Source organism: Phaseolus vulgaris, chromosome 10 (assembly GCF_000499845.2).
Source record: "Phaseolus vulgaris cultivar G19833 chromosome 10, P. vulgaris v2.0, whole genome shotgun sequence".
Taxonomy (NCBI): Eukaryota; Viridiplantae; Streptophyta; class Magnoliopsida; order Fabales; family Fabaceae; genus Phaseolus; species Phaseolus vulgaris.
Genome location: NC_023750.2, coordinates 8,741,535 through 8,757,209, shown reverse-complemented (window position 1 = coordinate 8,757,209; position 15,675 = coordinate 8,741,535). Strand labels below are relative to the sequence as shown.

The window sequence follows — 15,675 nt, the reverse complement described above, 5'->3', positions numbered from 1 at the left end:
AACCATCATATCTTCTTAATTCATTCCACGTTAACCATATTCTTTGTTAGGTTCTTGATAACCATATTCTTATGAGCATTTCATATAAGAGATTCAAGACACCATTTCTAATTTAAAATTTTGAGACAATGAATATGTAAATCTTCTTTTTATATAATGTTCCTCATACTCGATGAATTAAATTAAAAAAAGTAGCACATAAGAGGCATTCCAACCCATAGAGCCGACTTAGCTCAGCGGTAGAGCGCGTGGCTTTTAACCACGTGGTTGTGGGTTCGATCCCCACAGTCGGCGTCTGTCTTACATTAAATAAAATCTTGATGTTTTGACACATTTTTTGGATTATCCTCTAGTTTTGATGTTGGTTCAATTTTGTCAAGTAAAATGAAATTTTATGCTTAATGACATGTTTTTCATTATCAAAGCTTTTAAGAAACCAAATCTAACTACTATCAACAAATTACTGAGGTTATCTTAAGTGAATAAACCTTCAAACATGTACATTATAACATTTTTTTATTAAAATAACTAGAGTATCTAATGAGTAGATTTGAAGGTATAAGAACCAATGGTTTGTCTTGGTGGCTGACTTAAACAAAGGCAAACATGTTTTGTTATGGTAAAAACCAAACAACAATTAGGGTGAAGGGAAACGGGTTGAGATGGTTGGCCAAGACAAGCATGTTCCGTTGTGGTAAAATTTATGGTTAAATCCAAAGTCACACTTGAAGAAGAGACAATTAAGAATTCTGTTGGTTATTAATTCTGGTTTTATTATTATTAATTCTGATTTTATTATTATTAATTCTGATTTTATTACCCTTAAACTATTTTACCGTTATTAATTGTAATTTTATTATATGTATTATTGAGTAAATCAAAATGTATGATATCAGTTCAGCAGTTTTGTAATTTCGTGCAATTACCTTCAATCAGTTTCTACAACCTTTTGCATTCTCGTATTTCCTTCAATTGGTTCCTACAAATTCAACTATGAGTTGAAAGTCTCATATTAAGTAAAAATAAGAAAGTTAAGTGACATATAAGAAAACGTCTCACAAACACTAAGTTTTGAAATTTTTTTTTTGAATGTGTTATCATACTCTCTTACATAGATAGTTCATAACTCACTAATGCTTAATGGATTTCTAGCAGTAGCGCATTCCATATTCTTCTTTACTTACTAAGAGAACTAAAAGTTCGCTTAGGGCTTTGGATCAAGTTTGTTCCTTTCTTAAATCCTCCTTTATTTGCATAAATTTCTCATAAATTAATCTATCAAATATTCAAAAATCAAAATATTTGTAATGAGCTTTTTACTAATAGTTTTATGTATTTTTTCTATATTAACATAAAATAAGTGTTCTAAAAAATAATATAAACAAGTAATTTTAGCATTTATTTTAAGTTTTTGTGTGCACTTGAGATGATCAGCTTGAGAGTCTTTACTTATTTCTTGGGTTTCAAATTTACTAGTGACTGTACGATTAATAAAGCATCAATTGATATGTAACAAAAATATTGAAGAGGTTCAATATGGTGAATTGTAATTCAACCGTCACTCCATTAAATTTGAGTTTGGTTCTCGAGAAGAAAGTAATGAACATGCCAGCAAAATATAAAATAAACTCATTACTAATTTATTATGATGTTTTTATCACACAAGGTCTAATATCAAGTTTGTTGTTGGTTTTATATTGAGATACATGCTGAAACCTAGGGCATCTCATCTTCTCACCACTAACAAAATTTTGATTAAGAGGACAATTGAGTTGGGAATTTTATTTCATATACAAAGAACAACAAGTTTGTGTTGTTCATTGAAGGAACTTTAATACCGTGGAGTAAAAAAATAATCATTTTATGAAGTTGAGCACATAATTGTTGTGATGTGTGCTTTCTAGAAAATATGGTTGGAAAAACTTACGAAAGAGTTGAGGGTAAAAAGATTGAAGAAGTGAAAATCTATTATTATCTTGTTGAAGAATCCAATGACAAATGGAAAAAACAAGCACATCAAGACTATGTTTTACTATATGAGAGATCAAATTGAAGATTGAAGCTGATTTAGTTTTTTACTAATGATTAAATTATCAATGGTTTAACTAAACCAATAAAGGGGAAGAAATTGAGATTTCTTATTATCAATTGAATTTGACCAATTTTGTAAAACAAAATTAAAGGAAGTGTTGAGTTGATTATTCTATTTGTTTTTGGTTTCTATCTTTTATTGCAGAAACATTTTTTATTTCCAATGAATGGAAGAGTGTTTTTACATCCAACATTATGATAACTTAGGCGTAAAGGTATAGGCATTACAAATTTTCTTTGTCCTATGTATTCAAGGGAGTGTGAAAAAATTAACCATATTTTCTTTGAGGTAATGTGGCCAAGTATGATGCTAGTCTTATCTCTCCTTAAAGTTTTTCTATTTTTGCAGGTTGATCTTCCTTGGTTTTGGCATCACCATCACACTGGTTTGCAACTTGGCTAAAAATGGTGGCAAACCTATCTCATGGTTGTAGATGCATCTGTCCTAATTACTTTTTGCTAGCTTTATTTTACATGTAAGTTTTTGGAAGGTGTAAATTTGTTTGGTTCATCTCTCTTGGGAGGGTAGAAAAGATCTCTACTAAATGTTTGGTTGATCATGCTAAGATGCAATTCTTGTTTAATCATTCTAATTCCACCAACTTTTTGGTGTCCATGTAAAATAATTGTAAGATGTCTATAGGCTTTTCGGATTGTGACGTTTAGGAACTATAACTTTTCCTTTTTATAATAAGGTTGAGACATCCCTTAAGTACTATTTTTTTAACCTATATTAAAGATACAATGATTTCCAAAAAAAATACCAAACATTGAATTAACATATGATTGAGAGAAAATACATAGAGTCTCAAAGAGATTGAAAATACTAAATTTCTTAAAAGTAGTTTTTTCACCATGGATAATTCTGCAAGATTTGTCACCAAAATTCAGCGTATTCTTTCTTGTAGTCATGGTTGTTTGCCTTTCACTTATTTAGGAGTGTCTATCTTTTTTGGTGCTCCAAGGGGTCGTTTTCTTCGACCTTTGGCTGATAAAGTCAAATTAAAGCTTGTTTCTTGGAAAGGTAAATCTCTTAGCATGATGGGTCGAGTTCAGTTGGACAATACGGTGATTACGGATCTTCTAGCTTATAGTTTTAATTTTTATAAATGGTTTGTTTTTCTTCTTAAGCAAGTTGAGCAGTGGTGTTGAAATTTTATATATTCAGACTTGAAAATTCTATACATCATGACGATACCATGTGAAATTTATTTAACCTATATTGAAGATACAAGAAATACCAACATTGAATTAACATATAACTGAGAGAAAATTCATCGAGTCTCACATAGATTTGAAAACACTAAATTTCCATTGGCATATAATAGGAAAAATGCATAAACATATTTTTTAATTAAAATCTGGATGTTTTTTTTTAATTTGAACTATCTCTCACCTGAACATCACAAATTAATTCTTCAAGATGTATCACAAATTAATTCTTCAAGATGTTAAATTCTACCCGAAATTTGCTTTTCCACAGTTTTTTATTCACGAATTCAAATAATTGACATGGTAATTATTTAAAATTAAATTTTTTTTATTCATAATCTTCTTTTCCCTCAAGTAGAAAGGGAAATATTATCAATTATTTTGAAATTTGATTTTTTTTTATTTCTTTTCAGATTAAGAAGAAGTAAAAATATGTTTCAATCCAAATGGCATTATTTAATTTACATGTTGTGTTACTCTGCACATCAACTCCATCCTTCAAGAAAATTGTCATTATTCTGACAATCATTTATTGATTTTGTCTTTTGTATTTTGCAGTATCTTCAGTGATTTTGATTTGCTGGGATAAATATTACTTCAAAGAGGTCCCCAAATATTAATAATATTTAATTATATATGTATAGAGTATTTTCATTTCTCTTTTTTCTTATTTTTTTCATTATTTTCATTTTTCATTTTTCCTTATTTTATATTTTATTATCCGTCAAAAATTTTACCTTTCTGTACTTGACTTTTACTATTTTTGTGTAAACAAATATATATATATATATATATATTAATTATACAGGTTTGATTATATTATATGATGAAACATGTAGTATGTAATTAAGAGTTTATTAGAATTAAAAATGTTTAAAACTAGTTGGACGCATACAATAGTAGTGTATAATGTTATCCTTGTAAATCCATATCATTGAAAAATTTCATTGTGAATTTAACATAAAAAAAGATAAAAAAAATTCTTGATCCAAGTATTTATATATTTTAAACATGATAATCTTATGATTCATGCAATTCTAATTTGTATCAATGAGTCAGAATTTATTTCTCCCACTTTTTTTTTCCTCTAAAGAGCTTTACACTCAAATGTCTTTCATCACACTTTTTTCTTTTCTTCACTAAATGGAAGTTTCTTTTATTAAAAAATAAGTCATTTCTCTCCCCAAGAATCATTCTCTATTCATTTCAACCTTCTTCTTCCACTATATTATAGTCATATTTATTTAATTATTTATTACAGATAAAATATATTGATCCTGCCTGTTGACTAGGACGCAAGAGCCTTGCCTCGTCAAATCTGGATCGACTTTGCGCCGTGTTAGCTTCCGTCCTTCGCCTTGATTCACCTCAAGAACCTGCAAAAGACAGAACGGCGCCGCTGCGGCCGATCACGCTCCGACGTCCAAGTCAGCGACTGAACCACCAAAATACTAAGAGAAAACTAAGAACTTCAGGAACCGTGCAAAATTCTCTCTCAGCGTACTCAAGTTCTCGCAAGCGTAAAGAAGTATTCTAAAAACGCGCATACCTCAGAAGTTCGTTAGAATCTCTTATGTACCTGTGCACTTTCTCTCTCCTGACAGTTACACATCTGGACACGTGGCTCGCATCCAGCTGTACACGTGTCATCATCTGGAGCATTCTTGACTTGGGCGTCACCTCTTACTCTTCAGGTTTTCGGCTAAGTTACTTATGCAGGAAGCAACTCAGCGCATAACTGCCTTGGAGCGTGATCTCTTCTGCGTGGCGAGTACGGGTGTCTTCATACACACCTTCCCTGTGGTCTCGCCGGCCGCCATCATGATCTACTTCACTGGCTTCATCGTGCATGCTCGGGTAAGCTGTTCCTCGACCTCAACCTCTGGCTAGCTAGGGAATGACTATCTGACGACTTCATCCTCTGCTTCGAAAGCCTGGAACAAGCTTCCCTGATCCTTCGGCGATGTCCTTCTTTCGGCGATCTCCAATCACTTGGTCGTCTGGGTTCGCATCCGGCGACTTCATCTCAAACCTGGTGACCGCCGGTTTAGGTATGCTAGAGATCGGAGCACGCCAACTTAATAACTTGCGACTACACGAGCCCCCCGACTTCCTTCCCTTCTGCCAGCCAGGTGCCCCGTTCAACACGCCTATATAATATCTTGCTGCCACGTCATCACTTCCGACCACCTGGGCGGTACACGGTACATATATTATATTTAGTATGAAATATAAGATATAAGATAATTTAAAATATATTCAGAACACTTAAAGAAAACTTAACAATTATTCAATATATTATTTTATTTTAACTTATAGTTTCAAATTTAAGTAGGTTATACTTAGATTTGTTACCATTAATTATTTTAGATATCGAAATTTATTATATATTTAATCTATTAGATGAGATTATACAGGGACATATTAATGGTCTTATAAATTACAAATCAAATTAAAATTTAATAATGAAATATAGAGTCAGTTTAGTCATACTAATTAAAGTCGACTTACTCAACGATAGTATTTAAAATTAATATAAGTTAAATTAACACTATATAAACTTGATCTTCAAAATTGCATATGTGATGTAAATTTAATACTATCAACCAGTTAACATCAACTTTTATTTATTTATTTATCATATTCAACATATTATTTTAATTAATTTTTAAAATGTCGAGATATTAACATTCTTTTGATAATTAAAACTAGAATTTTTTTACTCAGTATCACTTACAACGACAACAAAACAAATAGACGTGGGATATTCATTTAAGAACACTTGTTAATTACATTTTTTTGGAAATAAAATGATAATGGCATTCAACCTGATAATTAATTATTAATAATAAAATTTACTAAATAATTAATATTTTTAAATATATAAAATTTTTTATCAAATAATTCTGAATTCATCGTGATAATATTAAAAAAAGGATCAAATCTCATTTAATTATTGTATTTTTTTATATATATAACTACCATGCATATACAGAACATCTAAAATTAAGACGTAAATTTAATATTCTCTATAAAAATATCAAACGATGATAGGTGATCTGACATATATTGATATTCTCGTAAGACTTACATAAGGTAGAATTTTATAATTTATTAAATGAATCTTAGATTTACCATGATATAATCCTAAATCCAATAAAAAAACTATAATTATATTATTTTGTAATAATTAAAAGGAACTTATATATACATATACACTAAATTTGTAAGAAATGAAAAATATGAAATATTATCTGTAAAGTATTATGAACAAAATAAAGTTATAGAAAAAAAGTGGGAACATAAATACAAGAATCCATAGAAAGATTTTTTAATAAGTAAATATTCATTCCTTTTTTTCCCACTTTCCTCCTAACTGTAGAATAACCTTGTATGGCTAGTTAAGAGAAAGAAAAAAAAAATAATCCTCCAAATATGAGATTCGATAATAAAATGACGAATCTTTTCTAAATTTATCTTTGTAAAGAAGAGAAGAAATATTTAATTATATATATATATATATATATTAACCTTAGTTGAATTAGAAGTATTTCTGGTTTGAAATGTTACTGAAATTGCAAAGTTTCACCGATTTCTTCTTTATTATACTTGCCTTAATTAGAGTCATAAATATCAAATTTAAACACTCCAAATGTCTTTAGAAAAGGAAGAAAATATTTTCATTTTTTATCTCCTATAGTATTAATCCAAATCAAAGTATTTCTTGGTTTTTTTTATCAGAAAAAATTAATGAAATAAATTGTATTACCAAAGTATTTATTGGTAAAAATGATAATTAAATAATATCAACTATAGAATGATTATTGCAATAGAGTTACTCTATTGGTTAAATTTTAGTTGATTAAATAGTAGCAATTAAAATGACTTAATAGGTGATTAGTTGAATTTCCACTTAGTGTCTAAACAAAGGGTCATCGATCATCTAGTGATATGAAACTATTATCTCATCAATCACCTTTGTCAAACACACAGCACAACAACAATATATGTTAAGAATTTGTCAACTTTTATTTATAAATTTTGTATGATTAAAAAAAAAACTTTAAAGCTCCCTAGAGCAAATTATTGTAATCAAATTTGTGTCAACCTCAAATCCTTATTATATAAACACTTTCTTCATTTAATACACCAAGACTTGATTTAGAAGGAAAAAGAAAAAAAAAATCAAAGTTTAAAATCCAGAATATCTTAGACACGAAAACGTAGTTTATGATGTGAATTAATTTAAGATAAGAAAAGGGTTGATGAGAAGGGTTTGAAAAGAGCATGATTTCATTATTTGTTATTAAAGTGTTGAAAGTGATTTTATTATGCTTCGCGTGCCTATAATTAAGCTTATTTAGCAAAACAAAACTCTTTAAGGCATGTCCTTTTGTACAAAACACTGGACTCAGAATATTGTATAGATTGGAGGGTTTTGCCTTATTATTATACACGTTTTGTCACCATAGACTTCACGAATCTTTGATTCCTGATGATGCTTGTTTCTCAGTGTCAAGAGCGTGGCTCTCGTGGCTACCACCTTTCTTACCCCCAACTTCTCTATTTTATATGCAAATTCCAAAACCCACCACAGGGACAACAACTCTTGAAACACAAAAACAAACACACTGACACTGACACCTACTCACCAAATAAACAACATCAAACAAAATTACACTATCATTTAATCATACATGTATATTGTAAATTTATAAGGTTGAGTTATTAATAAAATATCAAAATTATTTAAATATATATTATAACAAGAATTTATTAAACCTGTTATATCATTTGTTATCAGGACTACTGTTAATTTTTTTACCATCCCTTTTAAAAGGAAAAAAAAATCATCACAGAAAAGAAAATTAAAAGATAAAAAAAGAAGAGAATATGTATATATAGGTAAGAAACAATAATCAAGCAACCTCAGCCACAGGACAGGACACTATGTCTTTTCCTCTCTCTTTCTTTTTTAAGGTTCTCTCTCTTGGTTCCCTGCCTCAACTGAAAACGACTGCAAGCAACCTGTGGTCTCCTTCTGTATATATCCTTTTTCTAATTTTTATATATAACTCACAATATTATTATTATTAATAAATAATATTATTATTACATGACATAGATACACCGACTCCTTCATCAAACAATCTCACTTCTCTTCTTTCTCTATATAAACACTCTTTCTTTCTCTCTGTCTTCTGCTCCACTTTTCCCCTCTCTCTCTCTCTCTTCTTCCAAATTTTGCCTCTTTCTCTCACTCAGTGATCTATCATCAACCATGGTGGACCTTCAAACCGTTTGCTGCATGTGTGGTGACGTTGGTTTCCCTGACAAGCTTTTCCGCTGCAACAAATGTCGTCACCGATTCCAACACTCGTATGTTCTCATCTCCTCACCACACCTCCTCAATCATCTCATACCATACATACACATGCATCTTTCTTTCTTTATCATGTGATACCAGCATACCTTTAATTTGATAGTTACATGTAACTACATCTCTTCTTTCTTTGATTCTCATCATACCCCATCATGCATATGCACATCTGCATAGTCTTCAGCACATACACATGCCCATCACTTCTTATACCTTTATATTACATCAACTTCAAAACATATAAACATATACATGCACACAGCATATTTTTTTTCTTTGCCGATTTTTTAAACGAGGTTTATTTTAACTTGATTCATCATCGTCTAGGTATTGTAGCAACTACTATGGGGAACTGGTTGAAATAGCAGTGTGTGATTGGTGTCAAAGTGAGGGAAGAAACTACAGAAGACATAGTGTTACTATCGGGTCGAGTTCAAAGAAATCAGTGGCTGGAACTCACTCCGGAACCATCACTCGATCGGAATATTCTGGGGAGAAGATCAAGCACCATGAAGAGAGTGGTTCGAACTTGGAGAAGGGGAAGAGTCCCACCCCTTCACCAAGACCCTCCACACGAAGGTACAAGCTTCTGAAGGATGTAATGTGTTAAAGAAAGGAAACAAGAAACAAAAGCATCCTTAAGCAGCAAGAGCAAGAGAGTAGATATACTAATAATGTTTATTAGGCTTGTCGAAAGGGTTAATTTAGTTTTGTAAGTTTATAAATAGTAGTAGCTTTTTATAAAAACTTTGCTTAATGCGTGTTCTACTTGTTTTGTTATAATCTTATTTAAGTGTCTCTTTCCATAAACTTGTGAATAGAAGAAGCATGAAGCTTCAAGTTCACTGTATTATAGCAGTCACTAAATCTACTTATGTGACATAATTAACCTTCCACCTATATCTATCTATATATATATATATATTTTGTGGCTAGCTATAGCTCCTATGTTGTTTCTTCAATGAGATGCAGAAAACACAGATTCAAAGGTTTTTCATGCATGTGCATCCTCTTCTTATTACATGTTTTCTGATGTAATGCATGGTACATGAAGTAGCTTTCTGCATGACATTTGTAACTCCTGAAGTGATGGAGAAATTATATTTTAATATAGAATCCAAATTCCAGACGGAAAGGTTTAATTATGTTGACACATTGGACTTACACTACAAGCACTTGTTTTGAAAAAAATATTTTAATGTACTTAGATACAAGTAAATAAATTTAATTTCTTAATTTAAGTGAATATCTTCTAATTATATATGGAAATAAAGAATAAAAATAAATTTAAGTATTATTTTTTATGACTATAAAATGAGTTGGTTTTACCTATATGATTTTAACTGGATAAGGGATAGATGTGAAAGAGAGTTTGACTATACTATGGCGATAGGGTTGAACCTTACATTAGTCTAAATTGAATGCACTGGTTTTCCTTTTGGGAGAAGAATTCAGAGTACCTGAAACCTGCTAACTTTTGCAGATTCATTGAAAGCCTTTAATTGCTAGGCCCTCTCTATTATTGGCCATGTCAAAAGAAAATCAAAAGGGTCTCCATTTCAAGGTGGAGAACTAGTACCTTCAAAGCTTTTTTTTTTTTTTCCTTTTTTTACATTTTCTTTCATGTCACTTTTCAACCTCAACAACATATGTAAATGGTAGCCATATATGCAGGCAAGAATTTTTTGGATTTTGTTTAACTAATTTTCAGGTGAGAAAGAAATGAAAAAAAAGAGAAAAACGTGTCATGATTCATGAAGTGTTAGTGATGAATAGAACTGGGTCTTGTTATTGTGTTGGTTGCTTTTAGACCATACATTTTGATCTTTGGATATTATTTCCTTACAAGTTTGGACAGTACTGAAGAGTTGTTTATGAAAAAAATATCTCCAAAGTACACCCTAGTTGATAAGGAAGACATTTGTATCCACTGTGTCTCTGTTCTGACCATTTATTAACAACCAAGAAATTAAGGTCATCATCATTAAACTCCCATTAACTAAATCATGTCATGTTTCTCTATGTCATCTTCTAATTCTCCCCACCTATATGAATTACTATTCAACTATATCTTCATCTAAAATCTCTCTATCTCTCTCTCTATCTCTCTCTCTCTCTATATATATATTAAAGTGATTTACAACAAATTTCTTTAAATAGTAAAAGAAGAGAGTCAAATGTATGGTGACATAGTTGGTTGAACAGGACATTTTATCACTCAATTGTCTTTATTTTCACCACAACTTACCAAAAAGTTTTCAGTGCTTGCATATCATAGTTTTGCAATATTTAATGATACAACTACTAGTCTTTATAAGGAGGTGTTAGCACTTTTTTATTCAATTAATTTTTTGATAAAATGAGTAAAAATAAAAAAATATGATAATAAATTGTGTAAAAAATTATAGATGATAACATTTAAAAAAAATTAATATTCAAGTGGTAAAATATACATTCAAACTAAAATAATTTGTAAGATATTAGAAATATATATAAACAAATACATGATCAACCTTTTAAAATAAAATTAAAAATAAGGTTTAATAGCATATTTTATTATTGAATCTTTACAGTTTTTCTTACCTTTTTATAAGTAAGTTTCAAAATAAAAATGTATTATATTATATTTTAAATTATACATTAGTGTCTTCTAAAATTCAATTATTAAAAACAATATACCAAAAAATTGAAAAAAAATATTTATATAATTAAAATAAAAATGTTTTCACAATTTAAAATATTAAAAATATATTTAAATTTTTAATAATTTTTAAAAAGAATATGCCAGTTAATCAAATTTATGTGATAAATATGGAGTAAGTTACAAATTTTTATAACGTGATTGATCCTCAATCTAAATTTTAAAAAAATATTTCACAAAAAATTAATGGATTAAAAAGATAAAAAAAAAATTAAAAGACAAAGAAAGATAGCCACATTCCACAGAATAAAAATATTTTTAAACTAAATACTGGGTAAGTCCAAAAGCCATCTATTATATTATTAATTATTAAATAATAATAATAATAATAAAAGACGAGAAAGATATAATCTGTCTATTCGAAAAACATATGAGATTTTGTCAACTACTGTTAGCATCAAGAAGGATGTATAAGTAAAATATTAGTTTTTCCTTCCATATTTTAATATAATAAATATCTTATAGGTCTTAATAAGTTAGAAAAGTCATTTGTTAATCCATAATGTATTATTTAAAACAAGATTATGCAAAACACAATTAGGTAAGATAGATAGATGACATATTTCAAACAACCTAGGATATATTTTGTTTGTATTGTAACTTTGATCATTCTTTAAAAAAAATATTTAATGAGTTTGATAAGAAGTCATCAAATAATAGAATCTTTTTAGTAGATGTTTTCCTTTAACAATTTTTTTACCAATAAAACTACGTCACCCCCAACATATACTTGATGTTGATGCATGATTATTGAAAGTATTTAGTCCCAATACAAACTTTTGTTAGTAACAAAATGTTATTCCGTAAAGAGAAATTCATGATTTAATTTGTTAAAATTATTCATAAATTTTCATCTAAAGCAAATTTTTCAAAATCTTAAATATCTACCTTAAGTATTTTTAAGTGATTGTTTTATTGTTTTGAAAATGTTATACAATTCTAGGATTCTTACTAAAAAATTAAAAAAAGACAAAAAAAATTAATGTAGCATAACATGTACAAGTTTGCACCAGTTTTTAAATATTAGCTGAAAACAAATAATTTAATAATGTTAATTAATGTAATAATAGAGCATAACATGTACAAGTTTGCACCAGTTTTTTTTTTTAAATAATATATGTACATACTTATATTGCAGAAAGTATGATAATGACATACTTTTGAAGAAAATAAACATTAAATGTTTGGTTTAGATACATCAAAAACCTATAGAACGATTCTTTGCTGGCAATAAAAAAATATACTTTTGTTGTTGTAATTCTTCCATTACACTCAATGGATTAGAAAAACTTTGAAAAAGGTTAAAGAAATACCATTACTAAAAGATATAACTATCAAGATAAATTACAATTAACTAGTGTACCTTTAATTTATAATCTTTAATTTTTATAAATTTAGTCTTACAATTTCAAAATTTTAAAATTCATATCTAATATGTTATTTTGTTAAAATGTATATCTTCATGCTAAGGTTTCATAACAAATTTAATTAATTAAATTATAGAAATAAATGTCTAATGTTGAACCAAAATTTGGATATTTTAAAATCTGAAAAATAATTAAAGATATGAGAATTGTGAATCAAGAATTAATTGAGATTAAATCATAAATTACTAAAATCATTATTTAAAAATGCCTTTTATCCTGTATATTATTTGTGTCAAAATTAGAGTTAGAATTAGAGATGGAGAAGGGACAATAATTATAATAACCTTAAGAATTTGTGTGGGACAAGCAACTTTTACTTTTATTATTTATGTGTGTGAGCTTTTGGTTTGAACACTGTATTATGATTGTTATTCAACAAGGAAAGTTTAGAATGAACATGGTGTGCAAGTTTATACTACTAAAGCATGATCATTAACAGAAAGAAAATATTTTGTTGGTTTGAATGTAGATCATATAAATTGAAAGTGAAGCATTGAATATTAAGCAGATATGTATGAAATGAGAGATCCCATCTTGAAAACATATACCTCGAATTTAAGTTAGTCATCTTAGGTAACAACCTACTTCCTCGGAAAGCAGACCATAATGTTGTGTCAGCGATGCGATGACAGTGGTGATGGTTTTCTTAAGAGTATCGGGGGAAGTGACACCATTTAACTCTTTCTCTGTATCATCACCACTTTTGCCTTGAACTGTTAAATTATGGTGGACACGGTTCTCTTATTGCAGCAGCATGTTTCAAGCACGTAATTGGAGTTAGCCCTACACAACACAGAATAGTAGCAGAAACTTGATAGGCTTATTTATCTGCAGTCCAATGATCGCCACTCACATAATAAATTGCTTCTTCCATGCAAAAATGTCAAATGTGATTTTTTTATATATGTCATGTCATGCTAAGTAACTCTTATCTAATTCTCTTGGAAACAGACGATGGATGAAGTTTCATTTATGTTTTCATAAAGATAAATTTTGTATAAAAAAAAACTCATACTAATTTTACCTGAATAATTTGTTTCTAAAGAACTTTAAACCATTTTTATTTAAAATGAATTATATATTATATATATATATATATTAATTTAAATTAATTAATTTTTTTGAGAAAAATAATTCAATTATTTCATTAAAATTATTAATCTAAATTTAGTAGTTCAAATGTTAATTAAGACGTTCTATATATATTATGGGTTTTATTTATTTTAAGATCTTCTATTTTTTATTCTTTTCATGATTTTGTTTATTTGTCATTTATATATGATTTGTGATCTTGTTTCTTCTTAATTATTTGTTTATTTATTATTATTTATAAAACACATAAATAAGTTATATTTTGTATATTTAGAAGTTTTGTTTAAAAGAAAACTCAATTTTTTACAGCAATGTTTATTGTTATATCAACAATTTGCTTGAAACAATTATAAGAAGAATATGTTTATATTTATTTATTTATTATTTCTCATTATATATTTTAAAATCTCTTTTTCTAATTCATTTATTATAATTATTATATTAATCTTAAGACTCATATTTTATAAGCACTTTTCCAAAATCATGTAGTATGAGAGAATTTTAAATTTTAAATAATCTCTTGAATAATAATAAATTTTTTTATTATTTTGTTAAAATTATCTTTAAATGAAGATGTAAATAAAAAATATAAAAAAATATGTTTATATCATATTTTTGTATTTAAATAAAATCAAGAAAAAAAATACTTTAAAAGTAATATGGCATAATAAATCTATATAAAATAAATAGGATTTCATATATCTATTTAATTAAATATAAGTAAAAATGTATTGTGGTGATTAACTTTTGAATTATATGTATGATGAAGAGCACAAAATATAGTCTACTTAGGAAAAGATTTAGTAGTGTTAAGTCTAGCTAAATTGTCTGACATATGTTATCATCTAACACATCTATTAATGTGTGACTATTGGTATAAAACCTTCCAAATGATAAAAGTTTTTTCTTTGAATATTTTTCTTGTAATTGTTTGTAATTAGGTTTATTAATCATTAGTGCTATCAGAGTATTATTTCTCATTGATTCATTTCTTGGTTTGCTGCCGAGAATGATGTGATGAATTGGCTTATCGTAAAAATCATAAATCTTGTGGTCTAGGAAAAGTTTTACCTGAGTCCCACGGTAGATGCCAAATATTTTTTTTCGGATATGAATTAGGAGAGTTTTGAGGTGGAGAAGAAAAGACTTCTATGTGGACATAACTTCATGGTGTTGATGGATCACAATGAGAGAAGGGAGGTCCACCTGCAAAAGACTATATGATGCTTAAGTCAGTAGTCAGTAAGAATATATGATATTTGTGATTATAAGAGAAAAGAGAGCATAAAAAGTTGAGTTGAGTGTGTACTTCCTAAGAGTTATCAGTTATCTATAGGTCTTCTTGGATTCAAACCGTTAAAAAGACATTAAACACACTTATTATGATATATAAATGGATTTTAATAGTAACTGACAAGTGTCATAATTTAGTAATATCTCATGCAAAAAGCTAGACACTTATGGACTTTAATTGTTAATAGAGTTATAATTCAATCTTTAATTTAGGAATTTGAACCTTTTTACAATTTTTTGGATCATGAGATGAATAAGAATGATTTATTTCCATTTTTGTGTTATTTTCAGCTAATTTCAGGAATTTAAGGAAAGATAGAGACAAAGGACTATAGAAGAATGGACAAATTGAAGTCAAGAAAAGACAAAGTGTCGTAAAACTCGCTTAAGCAAGTAATATCTCGCTTAAGCGAGATGTCACTTAGTCTAAGCTCAATTAGGTTAAATAAAAGGTGTAAGGAATAACCTTAGACATCATT

At 28.3% G+C, this 15,675-nt stretch overlaps 1 protein-coding gene and 1 non-coding gene across 2 annotated transcripts; both read left to right on the top strand.

The window, feature by feature from the left end:
• The first annotated feature begins 222 nt into the window (after positions 1–222).
• On the top strand, positions 223–294 carry TRNAK-UUU (transfer RNA lysine (anticodon UUU)). Its single transcript has one exon. It is a non-coding gene; the product is annotated as a tRNA-Lys (tRNA).
• Positions 295–8,430: 8,136 nt separating this feature from the next.
• On the top strand, positions 8,431–9,618 carry LOC137818793 (uncharacterized). The gene is made up of 2 exons (XM_068622402.1): positions 8,431–8,682; positions 9,011–9,618. Exons 1-2 carry the CDS (start codon positions 8,585–8,587, stop codon positions 9,291–9,293), a joined length of 381 nt encoding a protein of 126 aa, XP_068478503.1. The 5' UTR covers positions 8,431–8,584; the 3' UTR covers positions 9,294–9,618.
• The last annotated feature ends 6,057 nt before the right edge of the window (positions 9,619–15,675 follow it).

Excerpts from the sequence above, each read along its gene's own strand:
- LOC137818793 (XM_068622402.1), top strand. The coding sequence starts at position 8,585 with ATGGTGGACCTTCAAACCGTTTGCTGCATGTGTGGTGACGTTGGTTTC. Across the intron at positions 8,683-9,010 it reads CGTCACCGATTCCAACACTC|GTATTGTAGCAACTACTATG; the intron begins GTATGTTCTCAT and ends ATCATCGTCTAG.